Below are 25,458 nucleotides of genomic sequence, written 5' to 3'. Positions count from 1 at the left end.
TCCAATTTGTTCAGTTCTCCATCCTCTGCTATGGTACGCAATGGCCTGCCATATTCTCCATGTGTATCAGGGTCTTTTCTGCTCTGCCTTTTCACTTGCAGGTGGGCCCAAAGCCCGCCAGGTCAGGGGACCCTAACCCTGCCAGATCACCCTCCCCTGGGGCTCACAAAAATGGCATCCACTTCATAGGTGGGCCCAAGAACCTGGCCCAGGCGACCTGTGCCCCACTGGATCCCCCACTCCCAGGGCTCACAAACCTGGGACCCAGCTTTCAGGTGGGCTCCAGCACCTAGACCAGGTGACCTGAGCCCTGCCGGATCCCCTGCCCCCAGGGCTTGCAAAACCAGCACCCACTGACCTCAGGCTGGCATGGCTAGCCTCACCTCAGCATCCACTATCACGTTGCACAGCCTGGTTCAGTCCAGCCTGCCCTCAGTTCCAGCTCCTCATGGTGGATGCTGCAGCCTAACCCAGTCTAGCCAGATCCCTATCCCAGCACCAGTGTGGACTGGTTGATGTTGCGGCCCTACCTGGCCCCTCCTGCACTCTGTCCTGTTTCTCAAATCTGTCAGTGGAAGCTATGGACTGGCCCAGCCTGGGTCTATCCCCAGACTTGGCCCACGTATTTGCTGGTAGGTACTGTAACCTGGCACGGTGTGAGCTGCTCCTTACCTTGATTCTTGTACTCACTTGCAGGGACTGCGTCCCAACAAAGGAGTTTCCCAAGCTCCTCTAGCGGTTCTACTCCCAGTGGCAGATCTCACATACACCACTGGGTCCTTGACCCAGGTTGACTTAGTCCACTGGCCTTGCTCAACGGGCCCATACCCATTCTTGTTTTTACCATTGGTTGTTGCAGCCCAGCCACACCTGGTCCATGCCCAGACACATATTTCACGTGGTTCAGCAGCCCGTTCCACACCCACCCTGACCACCCTGACCACCCTGACTCTCACAAGTAGCAGTGGATGCTAGAGTGTAGCCCAGTCTGTCACTCCCAGTACTCAGCCTACATCCACACCAAGGGAGGCTGTAGCCATGTCCAGCCCTGCCTGCTGCCCTCCATCCGATTCTCATGCCTACCAGTGGGAACCCCAACCCAGCTGGGACGTCCCCTTATCTCCCCAGCCAGGCCTGTTCCTATCCATGGCTCCTAGGTGTGTCAATGGAGATTGCAGCCCACATATCCCCCACAGATTCTGCTACCAGACCTGATTCTCTCACGTGCTGGTTATTGTCATGGCCCATCCTAACTTCACCTGTCAGCTGTTTCAACTCTCACTGGTGGGTACTTTGATCTTGCCCTGCCAGGTAGGCTCCAGCCTTAGCTTCAGTGTGTGCCAGTGAGTGGTATTTGGTGATGGTCTACGCTAACTACCCCAGCTCAGGTCTCCTATGTGTGCTGGTACTTTGGTCTTACCCTTAAAGTCTCTCCCATTCCCCCCACCAAACCATTTGGTCTCAACCTTTTGCTAACCTACACATGCAGTGGTCTTGTCCATGGAAGTCCCTCAGCAGTAATTCCCCATGTGGGCATGAATCCTCAGGCCATCGCTCACCCTCAGCTGTGTGATCCCCCAGTCCTTCTGCAAATCCACACCCCAAGCCCCCAGTGTGTGCTGCCTGGTTGCTCGAGGGCTTCATCTAGCACCATTGGCAGTAGCCTGACTCAAGCGGGGAAGTCCCTGGCCTCGGCATGGTGGCCAGGACTACCTGAGGCATCTGCTTGACTGGCACAAGGAGAGGTCCCTGGCTCCCCAATGTGTTTTACATATTGTTTCTTTTGCATACACTTTTCTTTAATAAGAAAAAAGTTTAGTATCATTCCATTACCTATGAATATTAATCCACTTATATGATTGAAGAAGAACAAGGTCTTGGATCACAATTAGGTCTCTTCCAATAAGTCTGTCTCAGATTCTAAGAATGCACACAGTTCACACAAATGTCACTTTGTTTGCTGTCTTTTAAATTCCATGTTTTAGGTAACTCCTACCTGTCCAGAGTTCACATAATGATCTTGCATGTGTGCAGCTCCAATTCACTAATTCTATTATCAGTGCATTTGTTTACTCCTTAAGGATTTCTGTATCAGGAAGCAAGGTTGGATTTCTTATTCATTTTGTGATCTGTATTTAAAGGAACTGGCTTTGCTCTCAAGTATCTCTGTGGAGAAACAATATATTATTTTTAAAGATTTATTTGTTTATTTCAAATGCAGAGTTGCAGATAGAGAAACAGAGGCAGAGATAAACAGCTTCCATCTGCTGGTTCCATGTCCAGATGGTCACAACAGTTGGGACTGGGCCTGGATGAAATGAGGAACCAGGAACTTCATCCAGTTCTTTCTTTGCAAAGGCAGGGGCCCAAGTACTTGGGCCATCATCCACTGATTTCCCAGGATATATTTTAGCAGGGAACTGGATTCAAAATAGAGCAGCCCGAACTTGAATCAGTACTTTGATATGGAATGTTAATGTTAGTGATGGTGATTTAATACTGTGCCACAACACCAGCTTCAAGAAACAGTGCATTCCATTGTAAGAGCCATAGTGTATTAACCATATTCTCAACATGGTTCTGAAGACACAGTCTTTCTACCACAACCTCTGATTTTTTGGAAAATTTCTAAACAATTAACATGAGAATCAATGCCAAACATGCGAAAAGGAGACTCTAGGTCTTAATAAAGTAGGATTTTCTACAATATTCCACTGTCAACAGAGGGCAAGCTCCTTGTGACAATAAAAGGGGAAAAGGACAGAAGAGAGATGAAGATACAAGGGATTACTTGTAAGTTCTGTATTACAAAAAGGAAATTGAGACTCAAGGGTGTTTTGTGACTCAATCATGTGTCAAGACAAAAAGATAAAACTGCAACCTAACACTACTGATTAATGATCTAGAGCTCATTGCACCACCTTATGCATATTTTGTTGGATCGGTTCTGGTGTAGTCTGAGCATTTATTGGGAGTGAATTTTTGTGGAACTGATTAGTTGGCAGGAAATACTGTCAAACATTGAGTAATTAGATACTAGAGAAGTTAAATGGTTCTAATAGGATTAAATAAAATATTATTTCTACTTTTCTTCCTCCTTCCCTCATTTTTCTGCCTTCTTTGCCCTTTTCCCTGAACTGGATCTCACAGGTCTACTCAAGTCGATGCCTAAGATGATAGTTCTACAGATGAGTTATTTCTACGTGACCAAACTTGGACTTCTTTTCCTGATTAATATTTTTCCTGAAATCACTGGCCAAGGAGAATCAAGAAGACAAGAACCTGGGGACTTTGTGAAGCAGGATATTGGAGGGTAAGAACCCTTAACTCATAGAATAAAAATGACAATGATCAATGTTTGCCTCAGATCAAAACTTATAAATTTTACCAATCACATTATACTAAATTGTTAAGATAGAAAGAGATCATAACAGTCCACTTGCGCAACTCCGTAGTGCATGCTGGAATCTTTTGTGAGATATTTTAAAAGCATTTCCTTCCAGACTTTTGCTTTCAACTTTATTATTTATCTTTCTCTTAGCTCATATTCCTGCAAGTCTTACTTGGTCAGTCACATTAACCTCTAGATACAATTAAGAGTTTCTCATCTTAAATTTTCAACTATTGCCTCCCAATAATACTTTGGTGTAGAGCCATACTTCTTGTTTTTAAAATTGATTTATTTGCTTTTTTGAAAGACAGATTAATAGGGAGAAAGGGAAAGGAAGCTAGAAGAGAGAGAGAGATGAGAGAAAGAGAGAGAATATTTCATTTTTTGGCTCATTCACAAAATGGTTGCTAGAGTCAGGTCTGGAACAGACAAAAGCCAGTATGCAGGAACTCTGAATACTTGGACCATCTTCCACTGCCATCCAAGGTACATTAGTGGAAAGCTGAATTGTCAATGAAGAAGCACTCTGATGTATGACGTTGCCTTCACAAGGGGCCGCTTAACCTGCTGTGCCATAATGTTGACTGTAGGCCTAGTTCTTAAAGGATTGATGTGTTTTATTGCTTGTTTACCTTTCACCAGTTCCTGAACCTACAATTATCTGAATTCCAAACCAGTGATTCTAAAGTGACTTCTGGAACTGAAATGTACACCGTTGGCTGTTGCCAAACTAAGGACTTTTCTGTCATTTCATTCCCATTTTTTAAAAAGATTTATTTACTTTTATTACAAAGTCAGATGTACAGAGAGGAGGAGAGACAGAGAGGAAGATCTTCTGTCCGATGATCCACTCCCCAAGCGACCGCAACGGTCAGTGCTGCGCCGATCCAAAGCCAGGAACCCGGAACCTCTTCCGGGTCTCCCACGCAGGTGCAGGGTTCCAAGGCTTTGGGACAACCTCGACTGCTTTCCCAGGCCACAAGCAGGGAGCTGGATGGGAAGTGGAGCTGCCGGGATTAGAACCGGCACCCATATGGGATCCAGGCATGTTCAAGGTGAGGACTTTAGCCACTAGACCATGCTGCTGGGCCCTCATTCCCATTTTTTTTAAACAGTTGACTTGTCTTTAACTCCTTTTTAATCTGTGATAAAATGTAGATTATATACAGATAGGTAGATGCATAATATGTAAGTATATGATTTAAGAATAATTCTTTGACTCTAGTGGCTCACAATTTCTGATGATTAGATAATAATCTTCCAGATGCATGACATGAGACAATGAACTTGGTGATATAAATACCTTTGTAGTTTTTGCTTTCTGTTTTGTTCCTCAGGTAATATTATTTTTCTCTGTTTTATTCTAGACATATTTTTAGCACATAAACCCTGTGATTTCATCAATTACTGTAATAGTGTTACCTCATACGAATGCCAGTAACTTCTCTTGAGTGTAAGATATCTGTATCTGACTGTCTGTTGTATCCATTTCAATATTCCATTCACTACTCAAATCAAGATATTCAAATCAGTTTCATTATTTTCATCTCCTGCTCTCATCCTAAAGAGTAAACACAATACAGCAAACAAAAAGAATTTTCCCCCATTTTTCTCTGTTTCAGTCATCCATTCAGTTGATCTAGTCAGAAATTTGGATTTTTTTTTTTTTTGCCAAATTTGTACTCTTCACTACCTAGATTGAGTCAATCACCAAGCTATATCATGTTCAACTTCCCTTGTTCCTTGGATTCATTTATTTTTTTATCTCATTCTTATTGCTACCTCCCTACTTTAATTCAGTGTTATTTCCCACTTGGACCCATGCAAGAGGCTCTAATTGGTTTTCCTAAAATGTTATTCCCATATAACTAACTTCCACTGACGCCATAGTCAGTATTTTTTTCAAAAATGCATATTGAGACTAAATACCCTATTTAGAGGCTTTTAATGTGTTCCTACTATTGGATAAGAAAGCTATGGTTCATCTACTCCATGGAATACTACTCAGCTATTAAAAAAAACAAAATGCAGTTCTTTGTGGCCAAATGGGACAAACTGGAAACCATAATGCTAAGGGAAATGAGCCAATCCCAAAAGGTTAAATACCACATGTTTGCCTTAATTTAAGATGATATGATGTTATGTATAACATGTTATGTTTTGAATGTTATATGTTGTGTATAAACTAAAATTGAAGTATAGGTGAGGTGGTCACAGAAGGTGGCTGGGAACTCGCATTTACTTTTAACATATTGGTTACTCATTACTATGTCAATTAATTCCATAATGATGTAAATTTTTGCTGATGGTATGTTGGAGCTTTCAATTGACTGGGATGATACTCTGCTGGCTCTGTCATCAGACCAGAGAGGGTATACCTAAGAAGCCGTTGAACTTGACGGGACAATAAGATGCTGGACTCTATGTTTGGTATACGCTTGCAATGGGGAAATCTCAACTGAACTTGAGCTGTGGTTATGCAACAAGGTGGAGGAATCCACCATGGTGGGAGGGTTTGGGGAGGGGTGGGGAGAACCCAAGTATCTATGTAACTGTGTCACATAATACAATATAATTACTGAAGTTAAATAATAAATAAATAAAAAAAAAAGAAAGTCTAACTTCTAGAACATGATTATCTTGTTAGCCTAATTTCTTAGTTCTCCTGACACCAGACTCCGTTATTTCAGTAATGCTGAGCTTCCATTAGACTTTAAAATTCCATCACATTTGAGGCATATAATTTCCAGAATTATCTTTGCTGATCAGCCTTGATAAATTTCAATATTATACAAGATATGTTGCTTCTTGGTTTTTGTTGTTTTGCATCTGGTTATTGTCCTGAAATACTAGAAAAATGCATCTTGAAACAAAACTTGTTCCCAATTATTTTTACAAGGCCAATTATATTATGTTCTGAGTTTTCCATCTTCTAGCAAAATTTTGATAGTAATATCTGGGATTTTGTGCTATAGAACTGAACTTATGCCTTTATCATTTTGGCATATGAGTATCTTTTTGTTCTTTCTCCCAACCTGGAAAGTTAAAGCAATTTTATTTTATTAATTATTTGTGTATCTGATTTTTTTGCAACATGTAAATGTTCTAAATAAAGTGTTGAGTTTAAATAAGTAGACATTATTTCTCCAAGGTTAAATCTTTTCAAAGTTTAGCCATGGGAATAAAATTTTCTAAAAAGATATAAGGTTTTTTTAAAATCCTAAGCAAGAATTTTGAGTTAAACAGTCCCTTTTTGCTGATGTTTATTTAGAAAGTCAGAGTTAGAGAGAGACAGAGAGGGAGGGAGAGAGAGGAAAAAAAAAAACTTTCCACAAACTCGTTCACTCTCAAGATGGCCACAACAAGTGGCCAGTGGGCCAAATCCAAGCCTGGAACCAGGTGCTTCATCTAATATATATTCTCTATTGGGCTATGCAAGCATCCTAAGTATCAGGCTAAACATCCATTCCAAGATGCAGTAGTTCCTAAAATTGGATCTGTGTAAGCAACAAAGCAGGCTCCACACCTGAAGATTGTGATTTAGAAACTCCAGGGGGAGGAGCCATTTCTGGTATATATTCATCTTATCAATATTTCAGATGTTTCTAAGGAAAGGAATCAATACTTAGGGATGATAATCTCTGTCTTCAAGTATCTAACAATATATCTATGAATATAGAATTCTGGAACTTTTGAATGATTGACATGGAAAAGGTCATAGAAAACATAGACTCTGACCCATTGTCTTGTACATAAGAAATCTGAGATGCAGAAAAGAAAAATTAGCTTTCCTAAGATATCACAGCAGATTATTAATAGAACCATGTCAGAAACAGCAGTCGCTGATTCCAAGTCTTGTGTTACTGACAAACAAACAAACTTTAGAGAATAATTTTGGCTTCATATGTTTAAAAAAAGCATTTCTTTTTATTCAGTTCCTGATCCAGTATTTTGACCATTATCAAATGAAATTCATAAATGAGAACATTGTTAAGTTGCACTATTATGAAACTTATTTTTATGGCTTAAAATGTCCCAAATCAGCAATTTCATACTGAGTCAGCAAGTGTCTAAGTAGTAAGTTAGTGCCAAATGGGTCCTTTGTTCAAGTGTGATTGCAGTTTGTTGAATTAATCCAGGTATTGAAGCATATAGATGGTATAGTCAACTTAGATTATTTGAGGGCAGTAGATTATTTGCAAGGAGACTCATGGTAAAGGTACTGTCCAGGTACAGGGAAGTCTTAAAGAACACAGAAAGAACCAAATGCTGATAGCAGAAGTGTTGAGTATAATGATTTGTTAAAATGTGCAGAGACCTTTAGTCAAGGAAATAGCAAGCCTGAGATCTTTAAAGGAGACATTTTTCTTCCCGAGGCAGTCAGCTCAAATTAAACCCAGAGGCCATGGGAGCCTTGTTGATGTACTTCATGCATGTTAAGCCTTCTAAGAAAGAAATAGTGTTAAAAGGAGGGTAGAGAATATATCTGGAAGGGCAAATGATAAAATATGGACACTATGACTCATGCTTAAGTAGAGTGGAAATCGTGGTTTTGGGTGGTTGTGGCACTATATTTATATTTTATCCTGCATCTGCATTGTGTAGTGTTGGCAGCTGAGACAAACAATGCTGTAAATGATCAGATGATGTTTGGATAATTGCTTGTTTCCTTGCGAGACTCATATCCTGCTCCAAAATGTCAGTGGAAAGACTGATCCCTTCCCTTTCCATGCAATCTCTAATATAGAATCAGTGGATCAATACTCAGCATTTGATCATCAAACCTTATATTTTTCAGAATCGGATATAGAACTTGGGAGGTTGTCAGTTCCTATGTTTGTCCTCTGGGCAAGAACACCTCCTGCATTGTGCTTGATGATGGACAAATCAGTTTTAATTGCTCCAATAATAAGCTGCATTACTATCACAGGGCACAGCTCAAAAAAAGGTTTGGAAAGTGCTTCCAAAATCAAGTTGAAGCATACCTTCCTCTAATATCTTTATAGGTCAATGTAACATTTTCTTCAGTTTCAGTATAACAGCTGTGAGATCAACCCCTTGTCTTCAAGATAATTCTCATTTCTTTACACTATTGTCCTGGCATAATGTGATTTTCAAGGCACTGCTTCAAATGCTACAATTGCAGTTTCATTTGAAATTTAATTCAAACTAACTTTAAATAGACATAAACTATATTTCATTGGAGTTGAGTTATTGAAAAAGACAGAGTTCTCTATTTAGTTTCAGATTAAACAAACTTCCAGCTCCCCATGCAATATTTTAAGGGACCATCAGGAGAAAAGTGCATCAATAATCGAGTATAAAATCATAGATAAAGCTATGGAAATAGTTTAGGGTTATGATATACCATTGAGATTTAACTTAAATGCTTTATGATTATTGGTAAGAATGTTACTAACATAAAAGTAGAGTCATCTAGGGATGGGAATTCATTCTCACAAGTGCCTTTGGGCAGGAGAAGCACAGTGTGATGACCTCACATTCAGGAATTTTGGATGCAACTTAGTTTTCCTACGAAAAATTATTGTCAGGTGATTTTGTCTTCCTATCTACAAATCCACCTGGAATAGATAGCAACTGAACCTTGACTGTTCTTTGGGACTCTGTGAATTCTTCTTTCTGCCCCCTTCCAGTAATTCAGTACGGGGTTTTTAATTCTATTCATAGTCAGATTTTCCAGAAACTGAATTAGGCTAGACAGAGTGGAGATGAACTTCACCTTCCCTAGTGAGAGTCAAAGGATAATGAGAAAGATGTTTGCACAGACTCAATTGATGTCCCACAGCCTCTCCCTGCAATCCCTGTCAGGTAGATCCAAACCGCCGGTGGTTTGAGCCAAGAGTAGAATGTTACTTGACAGGGTATCTGTGTTTAATCTCTGCAGCATATTAATGTCAATTTGTTAACGCTGTAGTACAATCCCTTATTTCTTCCCTCTTCCCAATGAAGCCAGTTATCACTATCCTTGACAAGGTGCCAATGACTCTCTGGGTGAAGCTTTCCATATGGCGTTTGCCTGATGGGAGAGCCAATTTTTGTTTTGGAATATTTATATTTGAGTAGCTCAGTCAAGTCCATAAACTGTTATTACAAAGAAAGAGGAAACACTTTGAATACTTCTACATATGAAGCGTTAATCTAGCAAATGCAATATATTGTTTAACATTAATACAGTATAGTTATAAAACTATTTTAATTTTGAAGGTAATAGCACAGTTGCAAGAGGAGTTTTATGACTTGCCTAAGGTCATACAACTAATAAAATGTCTCCAGATTCTTGAAGCCTAGATTTAATTTTGCATATTATAATTTTATTATTATAGTACCCATGTAAATAAAGCAGGATAATGGTTGCTTGCTTTGTTTTCTGCCATATCACACATCTGGAATAGTAATAGGTATACAGTTAACACCAAATAAATATATAGTTAGTGACTGAGTGAATTCAATAGGTTATGATTTAAGGAACCTGGGTTTTAGAGTGAATTTTCCAAGATTATCAGCCAGAGCATGATAAGTGTGAGAATTATTCAATTCAGATATTTCTGCTATTCTGTAAATCTTCCTTAAGTGTCTTCCAAAGAAGAGCTATACTGTTGAATCTAAGAAATGATGGGACTACATATTGATTGTCCCATAGAAATCCCTCTCTGCTGATATCTTATAGCTTTTACAGCTTTTTAAAGGATTAACTGGATGCTAGGAAAAGTTATTATGTAACTATTAAAAATCAAAATTCTGGGTTCAAGTTAAGAATGGAGAAAACTGATATGCAAAGAAGCATTGTATTATAATTTTATTAATGATCTACCCTAAATCACAAACAGCGTTGGCACTGAGACCCAGGGTTCTAGCTGCTGGTCCACTACTTGGTTTTGCCACCTTGACAACCATTGCTTTTTGTTCTTTGGTGACATCTGATATTCTTTCCTCCTGTTCCTCTTTGCCCTGACCTACCAGCAGTACCTTTCTAGTTCTGATTCCAGAAAAACAACTAAGCTGTTCCTCAGAAAGTGCAAGTATTAGACATAGTGCCTGGGCATGAATTAGATGGTTAGCAAGGTGCATAGTGCTCAGAAAGGTTTACAATAGGCATCTAAACTAGAGAAGGAGGAGGAAGTAGCTGAGGAACACTAGAAAAACAAACAAACAAACAAAAACAGAAAACTTGGATTATAGGCCTATCCTTGCTTCTCACTGGCAATATAATTGTGGGATAATTCTGTGTCGTGTCTGAGCTTTTTAAATATTAAACTATAAAATAAGAACTGTGGAATCTTGTCAGAGTCTTGCTGACCTTAACACTAGATAGACTACTACTGCTTGGAACTATATTTTCATAGTGCATGGATGGGGGTAGATTAAATGTAATTCAAAGGTCTGGCTTTGTTGTTCTTTGAACTTAACGTTTCTTGTTACTAGAAGAGAGGTAAGTTCTAAGCAATGATATTCCCTTACATATTTTGAAAGCCTTTCATTCATGCAACAGCATTTAATGAATCCACTCTATGCCAAGTGGTAGTCCCACAGATTTTCTGTCCTGGATTTCTGCTTATGCCTCTCCACTGCTGGGATAGTTCTGGAACAATTGCTTGGCAAATCATGCTAACACGGAGTAAGAACTCAGGTATAGAACACTTTCTGTCTCTTACACAGGCAATCAATATGGCAAACAGTATGTGTTTGCTGTTTTGGTTAAGATATGAGGTTATTTATTTGACTAAGTCTAATGATTAAAATAGTCTTGAATTAAAATGTTTAGATGGGTACTTGTTTCCTGAATCCTGTTTTTTTTTCCCTTCTTTTCTATGTGCTGCCTCAGACTCTCTCCTAAGCATGCCCCAGATATTCCTGATGACAGCACCGACAATATCACTATCTTCACCAGAATCTTAGATCGTCTTCTGGATGGCTATGACAATCGGCTACGACCTGGGCTTGGAGGTCAGTTATTTCAAATTCTGGTCATTGTCCTAAAGTACCACCTTCAGTAATGCTGTAATGTAAGCCTAAGTTTTTTCCTCTGAGTTACAGAAATTATTTCAAATCCTTCATTTCAGTGAGTGTTGTCCTTGCCACATTTTGGAAAGTCTGGGTCTCACTTAGGCAAATTCATTTGGTCTGTTGACTAAAACCATTTCTAGCAACAAAATACTAATCCATGCTGAAGTACACATGGGGTCCAGGAAAAGCTAAACACATTTCATCCTGATACCCCAAAAGGAGTAATGTAATGGCTAGCTGGGATATTAGCTATTAGCTTAGTGTAATTATAAATATGACTATAAAGAGATAAAGAAGGTAAATATATTGTAACATAATAAAGGTTGTAGTGAAATGGACTATAGGCAAGTATGTGTGTGAATCTCTCTGTGTGTGTGTGTGTGTGTGTGTGTGTGTGTGCGTGCCAGGAACCACTTGAGAATTAGCAGCAAATATGTCTTTGCTTCTATATACCTCAGCATGTATTGCATTAGAACAGTGAAATAATTATATAAACGATAATACAACTATTCAGTAAATGTTCTCCCTTACATGTGGGAAATAAGGTGTTAAAGAAAAAATTTTAAAAAAGAGAAAGAAGTACCCATGTATAACAGTCTTCCTACAAATAAAGTTTTGTCAGTTTGTTTTATTTCTTTGTCAAACTGTTAAGAATAATGTATCACTTTAAATTTAATCATATGCAATTATTTCAAAATTTACATAAATGAAGCTAGTAACTTTTTCATTTGATTACTGTTTATAGCCCTTATCTATATTTTTGCTGATCTCTGTTGTTTTGCTTTATACTTATTGAACACGTTAGTGGAGCATTAGTCCTTGGATTATAATGTAAATTAACAACCTTATCTTAAAAAAAAACCACCCAGAAATGTAGGTTAACATGATTTTCTAATTAGTAGTCCATATTTAAATGTTTGCCTATTATCCCTAAAGAGTCCTTTATAGCAATTTTCCTTGATTTAGGTTTCAATCCAGGTTTACATGTTTTGTTGTCATATCTGTTTATAAACTAGTATGGATACTTGAACCTTGGATGTCTCTCATGATTAGATTTTCCATATTTATTTTGGGGAAGTAACACCACAAGAGTTAACTGCATCTTTCTCATAGAATTATCGAGAAGTGACCTGTTTGTTGCATTACTGATAATATTTCTTTTGATGTTCACTCTGTTACTGCATTCGAAACTTACTTTTTAAGTTTATAAATTAATACATAATTTGTGAGAAGATGCTTTGACACTATTTATTAGAAAACATATTTATCTCTTTGAAATTCAGAGCTACAGAGGAAGGAAGAGAGAGAGAGAGAGAGAGAATGAGACTCTCCCATCTGCTGACTTAGTCTCTCAGATGGTTACACTGAGAGGGTTGAACCAAACTGGTATCAGGGTCCTGGGTTCATCTGGATCTCCCACATAGGCCATAGGGGCTTGGTCCAAACACTCGAGCCCTTTTCCACTGCTTTCCCAAGTCATTATCAGGGAACAGGATAGATAGTGGAGCACCTGGGACCTGAACTGACACCCATGTGGGATACCTGTGCTGCATTCAATGGCTTTACCCTCTACACCAAGATTCTGGCCTCAATAGTATTCTGTTTCTCTTTTAACTTGTTCCAAGTAATCTTAATAACTACTGTTTATTATTGTGTAAGTAATAACAGTACTGTTTTCCCAAACCTATTATTCCCCTACATTGAATAGATAACATTGCACTCTAAGAAAATGTATTTACTTCTCTCTAATTAGTTACTTATCAGTTTTAGTGAATTCTAGTTTTATTCAATGAACTATAATCCAATAATATTATTTGCTCAAAATTGTTTTACTTTTGGTGGGTTTGGCAGATGGGTGTTGCCAACTGGCCTTGGCTGGGGCATGAGCTCTGACCCCGGGTGGTGCATAGAGCAGCGGTCACTCAGTGCCTGGGACCCTGCCAGCTCAAGAGACAGGTATATGCTGGTCACTTTTGAAGAGCCGCCCTATGCTATCAAGGCCAGATGGAAAGAAAACCATGCAACGTTTATGCATGAACTGAAAAACCTAAGGACAGCTTTTGACTTACTAAATTTAAACAGATTAGTAAGTGGCATAAACAAATATGGGCAGGGAAGAAACCTTTTTTTTCTTGGAGCAAACAATAATTATTACAATTACTGATGGGAGCAAATTGACTGCTACCTGTGGAGTATCAGACAGAGCTCCATTTACCTCTTAATTCTCCTTTGCCTAGAAGTGAATTGACCAAGGAAACTTTCTGTTGGGATCAGAGGCTGCATTAGTGTTGTGGTTGCCTGGCACTATGTCTGCATACTCAGAAGAGCTGACAGATGAGTCTTCAATCACACCCATGTGCGAAGTGACAGGCAGCTGCTCATACTCTGTGTGTTCTCCGAGAAAGCTTAATCATTGTCTGGAGCCCTTGGTGCAAAAAGTGCAAAGTGGGTGGTAATAAACTTTGAAAAAGCAGGACCAGATCCTTCTCCTGTAGAAGAAAGATAGCTAGATATATCAAGACCTATTGGATCTCCACCTTCGCATAGCTGTCACAAATTCATAGACTACAGCCTAAAACTGGGGTTCCTATAGATCATTGGCCTGTTTGAGAATATTTTTGGCCAGATCAGAATTCTTCCCCAAACCACCTTACACGTCTCATCCTGTAATCAGGTTTTCCTATACAGACTGTGAATCAACGGTTGTTGACAAACTGTCTGTTGACAAATATGAATTGGAACCTTCATCACTCACATGGTCATCCTTTTGGTTACTTGAAAGCCGGTAGAGCACTAAACTGTGTCAACTTATTTGCGATGCCTTACAATTACCCAGCCCTTCTTCCCCCTTAGATGATTTGTTTAGAGTGCATAAAGCAAAACCAACATTGACATGGATACAAGCATTTGAAAGCTACTTGAAGACAATGCCTCCCTAATATCTTAAGCCCTTGAAGAAAGTTGTTAGAGTGATGGTAGCAGATAGTATGGAATATAGACTTAGTTACAGTGTCATTTCATACCTCAAAAAATTGAGTCAACAGACCAAAATAGAATCTTATGTGTCATTGGATCTGTAGGCAAAAAAAAGTAGTATGGGAAACTGGTATTAATGCCAAAAGTTGATTTCATGGTTTAACAATGGCATTTATAGGAAAGATTTTCAACAGCTGCTTCAGGGAATTTCAGAGGATGTCCCTCAGACTGCTAGATGTTAATATGAAGGAATACACTGGGTTCCAAGTTGATTTGCTAAATAAGGATTTGAAGCCTCATTTGGAAATACTATTGCCATAACAAGACACAATCTTTGGATCACTTGACAAGAATGAGATCTAATCTTTTGAAGAATACTTTTAAATTTCTCAAAGGACAGAATGAAGATCAAGAGCACAATATTCCTATAGCACAAATGGGAAATTAGCAGGAATACCTCAAGCAAATACTTTCTCCACTGAGAAAACTTGATCCCGATCAACCTCAAAGGTTACATACATTTGTCATCCTCTGCAAGTTGAATAAAAAGGGTATAATGATAGATGAAGCAGACAAATGAATTTGAGGCTGGACCTCAGAATAAACATAAATGACCAGAAGAACCAAGTAAGCAAGGGATCCCCGAAAGATGTTGGTGTATGTCTCCCCTCCTGAGAGGCAGGCAGCAGAATCCTGTAATGAACAATCATATTGGAGGCAAAGGAACACCTGCACTTACGACTCAAGCACTGCTATACACTCTTCATAAAATGCCAGAAACTACTAATGATTCAACAGTGGGTGATTAGCTTGAAAATTATGTTGCAGAGCAACTTTCATCAAATGTTGCACCAAGTGCTGTGGATACTGAATTTTCAACATCATCTTCTGCAGCCAATCATGTAGAGGCTCTTGGGCATGGCCATTTAGGAACTCATTACCTCACTGTTGGTGGATTTTTAGAAAATTATGAGGAACCAAGAGATAAAGAACAATGTGCCAATGATAATATACCAGAATCTTTATTCAAGAAAGGAAAGAAATTAATGCATTGCAGAAGCCATGAAGAGGTCAATACTAAACTAAAAGCACAAATAATAAAAAATCTGAAAACAAGGAAGAAACTATGAAAGAATGTTCACTTTACTGAAGGCTATGCAAGGGGGTTTTAAAAGACTAATATTTTTACAAAATGTCATCAAGAAAGCGGCAAGGTTTAAAAAAGAATGCTGATAGAACAACTAGAGAACTTATTTGATGAAATTCATCAAAAATCTAAACAGATCAACCATGTTAATAGCAATTAAGAGAAAACAGCATGCGGCCTCTTATTTCATTGTTTTCTCCAAATACGAAGTAAATACAAGAATGTCGTGATCATACATTCATTTCTTTGACATGCATTGCTGGCTGTTTGAGATACGAAGAGCAAGTCTACAGATCCTTTTTCCATCATTTTACAGTGGCCTTTTCTTCATTTGGGCTTATTTTTGTAATCTGAAGATATCACCCTAAAAAAATTTTTATTTAACAAACTAAAAAAAAATATTCCTCCAAATCTTTTGCTTGTCATTGATTGTTGTATGTCAATTTCCCTTAGGTTCTGTTTTTTTAAACCAGCCTTTAAAATTGTCGCCTCTGGTAAGGTTGAACTTCGCCAAAAATTTTAAAAATAAATTACTTTGTAATTTTTGGTGGAAAATGCATATATTAAGAGTAGGTAATGCTTTGTATATACAGTTATTTTGGAAATACTGCAAGTTGTACAAATGTATTTGGAAGAATATTTGAGAAGTAATTTTGTCACTCCATCAATAAATGCTCATTTAAAAAAACAAAATCACTTTAATTGAAAGATAAACAGAGATGGAGAGGAAGGGAGGGACACAGGAGAGGTGGAGAGAGAGAGAAAGAGAGAGAGACAGAGAGAGAGAGAGAGAGAGAGAGAGAGAGAGAGAGAGAAATCCTCCATCCCCTGGTTCATTTCCCAAATGACCATTAAAGTCAGAGATGGACCAGGTGCAAATCAAGAGCCTTGAACTCAGTCCCACATGTGGATGGAAGGGACTCAACTACCTTAGTCATTACCTCTTGCTCCCTGTGTTGGACATCAGCAGGAAGTTGGAATTGGAAGCAGAACTGGGACTTCAACCCGAGCTTTCTTTGAGATGTGGGCATCTCAAAGTATCATCTTATTCATTGAGCCAAACACTGGCTCCTCATTGTTCCTTTCGACTTAAAGTTTTGCTCATAATTTTCCATTTTTACCTGGGAGGGGGCCTCTTTATTTGGTTTCTGTTTCCTTTTGATATATTCTCATTATTTTAGTAGTTTAACATATGCCATAATATGCCTTCCATAATTATTCTGAACGTTTCCTGTTCCAGCCTTTGAATCAGTCATTTTTCCAAGAATAAATAACTTTTGTAAGAAATTTTGTTTAAAACCTGACTTCTGGGTGCTGAGTGTTCTCACTGCTACTAGGATATCATTGCTGCCATGATGTTTGAGTTGGAAGAACAATACAAATACACATGTGCACACACAAGTGTGCTCACTCACACAAATATTATACACACTCATGTATATTTGTATACTCATGTCATATGTATATACACATATACAAATGCATATGTATGAGTGATAAGTTTATACTGATACCACCAATTCTACTTCAACATATTTTCTTTTTTTTTATTTCTTTTTTTCTTTTTTTTTCTTTTTTAATTTTTTGTATTATTTGGCCATGCTACTACTAACAGAATATATCTTAAAGGAATAGGAAAATCAAAATTACTGTAGTTCTGTTTTGTATAAAATTAATACATTATTAAGAACATGTTAGGATAGTTTTACCAATAATTTACTGTTACATTTTAAAAGCTTTAATGAGCTTTGCTATATAAGTTTTAATATAAAACCACATTTTTCCAGTATTCTCAAGACTCAAATGTTTCCTGTCATGCACATCTTACAGTAAGCTTCATCTAGGTTTAATGTTTCATGATTAATGATATGCAACAATAACCAGCATTTAAAATCTATAAGTCTAGCAAATGATCTGTTGTAATGAGGAATGTGGGGTTTAAAAAAACTTCAAAAGGCTAATTTATTTTTTAAAAATTAATTATTTTAGATTTTCAGTCCCAATCTCAACTTCTTTTCTGAACTTCAGACTTAAATATCCCATTTCCTATTCAGTGTCACCACTTCCATGTCTAAGAGATATTTCACAGCATGACAAGTGTGTTCATTTTTCATTCTCCCTTTACCAAAATCTGCAATGCATCTTCCCCGTATCAGTTGATTGTAGTACCTTCATTGTTCCAGTTATTTTCACTAAAAATCATGGAAGAATCATTGAATTTTTTTCTTGCTCTCTCCCACTCATCCCATTTAAATATTCATCTTTTCCTGAGATATTATTAGAGCTTACTATTATCCTTACTGGTCTGTGTGACAATGAGGGATTCAACATGATACCTAGACAACTTCAGGATGTAAGGGCCAATGCCAACAGCTAAGTTGATTCGAACCAGCATGCTAAAAATCTACCACTTGTCAATAATACAATGATTTTTCATTTTTTTTAAGGACTTACTTATTTTATTGGAAAGGCAGCTCAGATTTACAGAGAGAAAGAAAGATCTTCCATTCACTGGTTCACTCCCCAAATGACAATAGTGAGAGCTGAGCTGATCCAAAGCCAGGAGCCAGGAGCTTTGTCCGGGTCTTCTGCGTGGGTGCAAGTACCCAAGGCTTTGGGCCATTGTACTTCAACATATTTTCACTGATATAGTGACTCATTCGCTCAATCCAACACTATGCCTCATTTATACTATTGCTATATCCATGTAACTATAAAGTGTTAACTAAAATTGAAGATATATTTGCTTTTCACTTTAAACTAAGAATATGTGGCACTTGCTTTTGTATAAACAATGGATTATATAGTATTGGAAGAAGAAAAATTAATTTAATGAATTAATTTTTTAAAAGATTTATTTATTTTTATTGGAAAGGCAGATATACAGAGAGGAGGAAAGACAGAGAGGAAGATTTTCCCTCTGACAGTTCACTCCCCAAGTGGCTGCAATGGCTGGAGCTGAGACAATCTGATGACAGGAACCAGGAGCCAGGAACTTCCTCCAGGTCTCCCACGCGGGTGCAGGGTCCCAAGGCTTTGGGACAACCTCGACTGCTTTCCCAGGTCACAAGCAGGGAGCTGGATGGGAAGTGGGGCCTCCAGGATTAGAACCGGCGCCCACATGGGATCCCAGTGCATGCAAGGCGAGGATTTTAACCACTATGCTATCGCACCAGGCCCTAATAAATTAATTTTAATTTTCCAGGATAAAAGTGGTGGCAGTAGGAATGGAGAGTGTTTGGTACCTGAATTGGATTATGGGGTTACAGAAAGACTGGGGGCAAAAGACTAACTTGCAGACCCATGTGATTGTATGGTGCTATTTGCTGAAACAAGGGATACTGAAGAAAGAACAGGAAAGTTTTATTGCCTTTGAATTTGTGATTTGAAAAACAAATGGAGTAGGAGGTCTTGGAAATGAACTCAGTTGTAGATATGTAGTTTGTGTGCCAGTGAAAATGAGTAGAGATTTGTATTTATCATTAATGAAAACAGCATGAACTATATGATGAGGAAAATGGAATTTAAGTCTATATTTTTGAACAAAATTTTATTTTTGATTATGTTTACATAGTTGAGAAAGATACATGCCCACATAGACCGCCGACCAGGGTGGGGAGGGTCGAGGAATGGGAGGAAGCGGATGAGATAATTGCTTCCAATTTTTTTCTTCCTGTATCTTGGGGTAGGAACAGAAGGGGAAAGTGCTGCTCCTAGTAGCCTAACTGCATCAGTACCTGGGGATGGGGGACAGTCACTCGATGTCATCCTAGGGTTCCTGGTGTAGCGCATGTTGACAATACCGCTTAAGTGGTTTTGATAGTTCTTAGATGTTGCTGATTTCATTGTTCCACGGCTGAGGAAATCCTTCCAAGGTCTATTTGCCAACTTAGTTCAACCTAAAGTCTCCATTCACCAAGATACTTGCTGTTAAAGTTTGGCCAGGAGAGTTGTACAATTTGTTTAGCCTTGGCCATGGTATGGAAGTCCTCTGCAGCCCTCAATGAGCTGTCATGTTCTCCATGTGCATCTGGATATGCCATCCACTGCAGGGACTTCAGCAACCAAGGAGGCCCAGTTCTGACGCATACACTCCATGGTCAGATCACAGATCCTGTAATTCTCCCCAGAAGTGGAGCTTTGAGTCCAGGGTTCCAGCTTGGGGATCCCCAAAGAAACCTTGCCTGAAGCGACTGCAGGTCTGACCCCTGTGTGTGCCAGCCAATGTGGTGTCTGGCTCAATCCATCACATATACCAGCTATACACACATTGCTGGTTTCAGTTGCCAGTCAGTTCTGTCTCTTGCTTCATCTCATATAAAAACTAACAGATGCTGAGGCCCAACTTAACCCTGCCCACCACACACTTGGCCCTCATATACACCAATAGGAACTACAGCCTAGTCAGAGTGTCCCTAATAACTCCCACCGGTTTGTCCTCAGCCCCAGTTCCTGTGCATACTTGTATGTACAGCAGACTGGTCCAGTCCATCACATTCACATCCCATTGGGCTGTTGTACACACCACTGGGTACTGTAGCCTAGCTCAGCCCAGCCAATCCCTCTATCCAACCCACACTAATGTTGATGGGTGCCACCACTTGTCTCTCCAGCCCTGCCTCCAGCCCTGGTTCTCATGTGCACCAGTGGGAGCTGCAGCCCACCAGGGAGGTGCCCACAGTTTCCCTACTAGGCTCACTCCCAGCCCTGGATCTTGCGCTTTCCAGGTGATACTTTGGTCTAACCTGACAGGACTTGCTTCTTTGTCAGCTGATCCTGCGTATCCAGCTGGGTCTGCCTCAAGTCCCAACTCATACCAGGAGGAGCAGTGGCCCATCAGGGGAGCCTCCATAGCACCCACTGGGCTCTCCATGCCCCAAGGATCTTACTTGTGCTGTGGCCCAGTCTTGCATGGCCTGCCTCACCTTGGCATTCACCAGCGGGCACTGCAATCTGGCCCTGCGCAGCCTGCTCCCAGTCCTGGCCCTAATGTGAAATGGCTGCTGTTGTGGCCTATCCTGGCTTGTCCAACACCACATTTTGATTCTCACATCTGCCAGTGGGTGCTGTGAACTGGCCTAACCTGGCCCATCCCCAGACCTGATCCACATGTTTGCTGATGGGTATTGTAATCTAAGTTGATCTGGGCTGCTCCCAGCCTTGGTTCTTGTGCTCATCAGTAGGACTGCGTCCCATCAGAGGAGTTCCCCAAGTTCCATTATGAGGCCACCTCCCAGTCACAGATCTTGCATAAACTGGTCGGTACTCAGCCCTACCTCACTCGGCCCACGTTCTGTTCCTGCATTCACCAGTAGGTACAGTGGCCTTACCCACACATATTCCAGCTATTACCATTGGATGCTACAGTCCAGCTCTACCTGGTTCACCTTCATACCCAGCTCTTTCGTGGTTCAATGGATGCCAAAACCTCACTCAGTTTGTCCTACACCCACTCTGGCTCTTACGAGCATCAGCAGGTGCTGAAGTCTGGCTCAGTCTGGCATACCCAGATTCAGTCCACATCCATGCTGATTTGCTGCCACCCATCCTGGCTTATGCACTCACCAATGGGAACTGCAGTCTACCAGGGGAGTGCCCGTAGGTCTGCAACAAGGCTGGTCCCAGCCACAGATCTTGCATGTGCCAGTGATTCCTCCAGCATAGCCCAGTATAGCCCATCTCTCATCTTGTCTTATCAGATGGCGCAGCCTGTTCTTGCCCAGCCAGCTTGCAGTCCCAACTCTTGCCGGTGGTGCTGCAGCCTATCCCTGCCCAGCCTACCATCATCCCTGGATTTCGTGCAAACCAGTAGATGTAATAGCCTAACCTGGTATGGCCTGCACCCCAACCTGGCTCCTGTGTTTGCCAGTATGCTACAATTTGACCCAGCCCTACCTGGTTCACTGCCCAGAGCCAATTCACACACCTGTTTACAAGTGAAGCAGACTTGTCTGTCCTAACACCCAGACCTGACTCACACACTCACCAACTGGAGCTACAGCCTACCAGGGAAGTTCCCCTGGTTGCCCACCAAGCGTACTCCTAGACTCAGGCACCACATGTGCAAGCAGGTTTTAGACCTTACCTGACATCATCGGTCCTGAAGCCTTGGCCTTTGTGTGTTCTGTAGATGTTCAGACCTGGCTAGCTACATATTCAGTTCTTGGATGTGACTGAATGTTGCAGCCTGTGCCAGCCTGGTCTGTTCCCAGCCCCAGTTTTCATGAATGTTGGTAAGTTTTGTGATCATACCTAGTTTTGCCAATCACCACCCCCAGCTCTTGAGCAAACCAGTGAGTATTGCAGTTTTATAGGTGAGCCTACATATCCCCTACAGAATCTGCCCCCATATCTGGCTCTTTCATGTGCTGGTTAGTGTCTTGGCCCAGCTTCACATGACCCATCTCCTATTCTTTCGCTCAGTGGCAGGTACTGTGGTCTAGTCTTGTCAGGCCAGACCCCAGCCCTAGCTTTTGTGTGCACCAGTGAGTGGTGGTTGATACCAACTAGCCCAGCCCAGGTTTTCAACATGGTCCAGTGCATTGGTCTGACCCAGAAAGGTCCTCTGGCTTTCCTCCTCCAAATCACTCTGCCTCAACCCCCTTGTTTATTAGTGGCACACTGTTCTGGGGCCCTGCCTGCCTACCTAGGTCTCATGCACACTGGTGCTTTGGTCCCAGACCCTGTCTTGCAGTGTGTCGATGTCTGTCCCCCAAATATCTTGAAAAAAAAAAAAAAGAATAGGCAACTATGCTGGCACATTGGTCTATTTAACACAAATTTGGCAGTAACTAGGCTCAGAATGCCTGTCACCAAAGCTGCTTTTTCTCCACACAGTTTAACACTGCCTAGGTACAAGGGAACGTAGGTATTCGCTTACTGCTCGGGTATATACATATTTATTTTTGTACAAATTGTTTTGGAATCCATGCATCAGTTTCTCATAATATCCATTTTCCATGAAGTTTTTGAAGACTCCTTGCATTTAACCTCTTACCTTATAACCAAGAAATTAATAAATGCTCATGCTCATATATTGTATAGTCTTTTTCAGAAATTGCATAAATGGACACCAGGATAATGATCCTGGAAAAAAAAAAAGGACAGCAGGGCAAGCCCTATGATTCCATATGCTTACCATCTCGGCAGAATTTTTAAGCTATTATGGCAGAAAGACATTAACTAGTGCCTATGAGTTCCCTCAGTTGACAAGAAAGACTTGAAAAATTGGGGAGATCAAAGTGGATAAAATGTATATGGCAAAGAAAGAAGGCAAAGGCAAAGCTATTTGGAGAATACACAGTGAACACACACACACAGAAAGAGAGAGAGAGAGAGATTCAAAAATCTTTATAGGATTCAGTTCTCTTCAAGTTTTAAGGCATTTCTCATTCATGCATGTAAGGAAACAGTTCAAATTTGGAGAAGGGGCCACTGGAAAATATTGATTAGAGTGACAGAGTTGAGCATATTTTGCACTTATACCAATCACAAAGGAAAATGTGCTGTGCTTGGGGGCATTTGATATTCTACTCAGAATGAAATATAGTCAGTCGTAGGACAAAATCATTCCAAGGATAAAGACTGCTCTAGCCGCACAGATCAAAGCTTAAAAGCAAATTTCATAAGAATAAGGCCATGTCACTGAAATAAGTCAGTCCCAAAAGGACAAATATCATATATTCTCTCTGATATAACACAAACTTCATGTAAAATACCAGATCAATAACACATTCAGTTCTGTTTTTTGCTACATCTCATGGGTTTTGATATTTTAATTTTACTTTCATTTATTCAAAAAAGATTTTTCTTTTTAATATTAATTTCTTCAATGAAACATAGGTCATACAATAACATTTTCTTCAAGAAGGGTTTTTATTTTCTTTTTCATTTTTCAGCAACACATTGGTCTTTCAGTAGCATGTTATTTAACTTTATCTTATTATAATTTTTCTGTTTTTCCTTCCTGTTGTTGATTTTGTTTTATGGTGTTTCATTTAAGGGGATATATAGTAACTGTGTAATGGAGACTATCACATCCAGATGTGAGGATACAATGCAGTATGCATCTCTACTTCCAGGTCAAAGATGGACTCCCAATGAAACTGTTGAATATATCTTGACAATAGGATGCTTGAGTCTTTGCCATTGTGTTTGTATACATACAATGTCAGGATACACTTAAATAGCAGAATGATGGACTTATGACTGCTTATGATGGAAATCAGTGTGGGGGGAGAGGATTTGGGAAGGGAGTAATGGAAATCCCAGAGCCTATGGAACTGTACAATAAAATAATAAAATAAATAATTTTTTAAAAGTCAGAAAAATTAAATAAAATAAAGAATCAGTGATAAAGACAAAAACATAAAACCAGATAGACTAAGACATTATCAACAGAGGAAAACTTGAGCAAGATAACAGACTTCTCAGAGAGCGAAGCAGCAGTTTCAAAGGCAAAAGAAGGCAACTGGGACTTCTACAACCAGAGACAGTATACTCAAAAATGAGGATAAAATAAACACCATTTCAAATACATAAGCAATGAAAAGAATTCATCATCAGATCTGTGCTGTGAGAAATGTTAGGCAAAATTTGTAAAGTAAAAGGGAAATGATGGGAGAAAAAGCTTAATCCAAATAAAGGCAGAGCAAAAGAAATGCAATATATGCGAATAAAGGTAAAAATATTTTCACATTTCTAAATATCTTTAAGTGATAAATTCATTAAAATAAAAATAAAAATCTATGTGTGGTTTATTTGTGTAAAAAAGGAATGTATGTCAACAATAACAGAAAAATGAACATGTGCTGTTGGAATGTTTCATACTCTACATGAGGTAGTAGAATGGTATTATAGGTAGATTCTGATAAAATGAGCACTATAAACAAAGCAAAATATAGCAAAGACGGTGATAAACAGTATAAAAATGAAACAGTGACATAATTAATAAAAAATCAGTGTCAGTCTGCTTTTGTTGCAATATACAAGAAAACACTGAAGGCTAAAAAGTTCATTAAACTTTTTTGCTTGGCTCAGTATTATATCTGTGATTTTCTATCATTGTGTATAACTACAATGACATGATGCACTTAAATAGCAAAGTGGTGGACTGTGACTGTTTCTGAAAGACTACACTCTTATAATAACATAGAGGAAAACAGTGGGAGAAGGGAATGGACCTCAAAAATTACTGCCTCAGAGAAATATATGCTAAATATAAAGCCATCAGTAGGTTAAAAATAAAATTAATGAAAAACTCCATGGTGACAAATAAAATAAATTTGGAGTCATTATATTGATATCAGAAAATGAGATGCAAGAGCAAAGACTAAAGAGGAACATTTTATAGTAAGAAAAAAAGTCATGTAGTTTTTTTTTAAAAAAAAAATCCCCAATCTTCATCCTCAATGGCTGCACTAATTTATGTTTCCATAAATTTATATGTTTATATGTTTATATGTTTCCCTTTCTCCATATTCTCACCAGAATTTGTTTAGTTTTTGATATCTCACTGTGGTTTTGATTTGCTTTCACCTTAATGTCTAGTAAGCATTTTTCATATTTTGTATTTCTTCTTTTTTTTCTTCTTTTTTTATTAATTATTTTGCATTATGTGACAGTTTCATAGGCTCTGGGAATCCCCCCACCCCTCCCCATGCCCCTCCCCCCTGGTGGATTCCTCCACCTTGATGCAGTATTACAGTTCAAATTCAATCAAGATTCTTTCCTTGCAAATGTATACCAAGCATAGAGTCCAGCTACTTATTGTCCAGATGGGTTGAACAGTTTCTTGGGGAGACCATTTCTGGTCCGAAGTTAGAGCTGGTAGAATATCATCCCAGTCAATTAAGAGTCCCAATATATCATCAACAGCAATTTGCAACATTATGGAATTCACATGGTTTTGAGTAACCAG

The 25,458-nt window shown here is 39.3% G+C and overlaps 1 protein-coding gene and 1 pseudogene across 1 annotated transcript in view; both read left to right on the top strand.

Moving 5' to 3' along the window:
- The first annotated feature begins 3,143 nt into the window (after window positions 1-3,143).
- GABRA3 (gamma-aminobutyric acid type A receptor subunit alpha3) overlaps window positions 3,144-25,458 on the top strand; it is a 128,314-nt gene continuing 105,999 nt past the window's right edge. The window contains exons 1-2 of the mRNA XM_004598539.2: window positions 3,144-3,313; window positions 11,235-11,356. Of these exons, the coding sequence (XP_004598596.1) occupies window positions 3,165-3,313; window positions 11,235-11,356 (271 nt within the window). The 5' untranslated portion in view covers window positions 3,144-3,164. The remainder of the gene's footprint in view (window positions 3,314-11,234; window positions 11,357-25,458) is intronic.
- On the top strand, window positions 13,708-15,699 carry LOC105942516 (integrator complex subunit 6-like; annotated as a pseudogene).

This window comes from Ochotona princeps, chromosome X (assembly GCF_030435755.1).
Source record: "Ochotona princeps isolate mOchPri1 chromosome X, mOchPri1.hap1, whole genome shotgun sequence".
Classification (NCBI taxonomy): domain Eukaryota; kingdom Metazoa; phylum Chordata; class Mammalia; order Lagomorpha; family Ochotonidae; genus Ochotona; species Ochotona princeps.
This window is presented reverse-complemented; position numbering and strand designations above follow the sequence as displayed.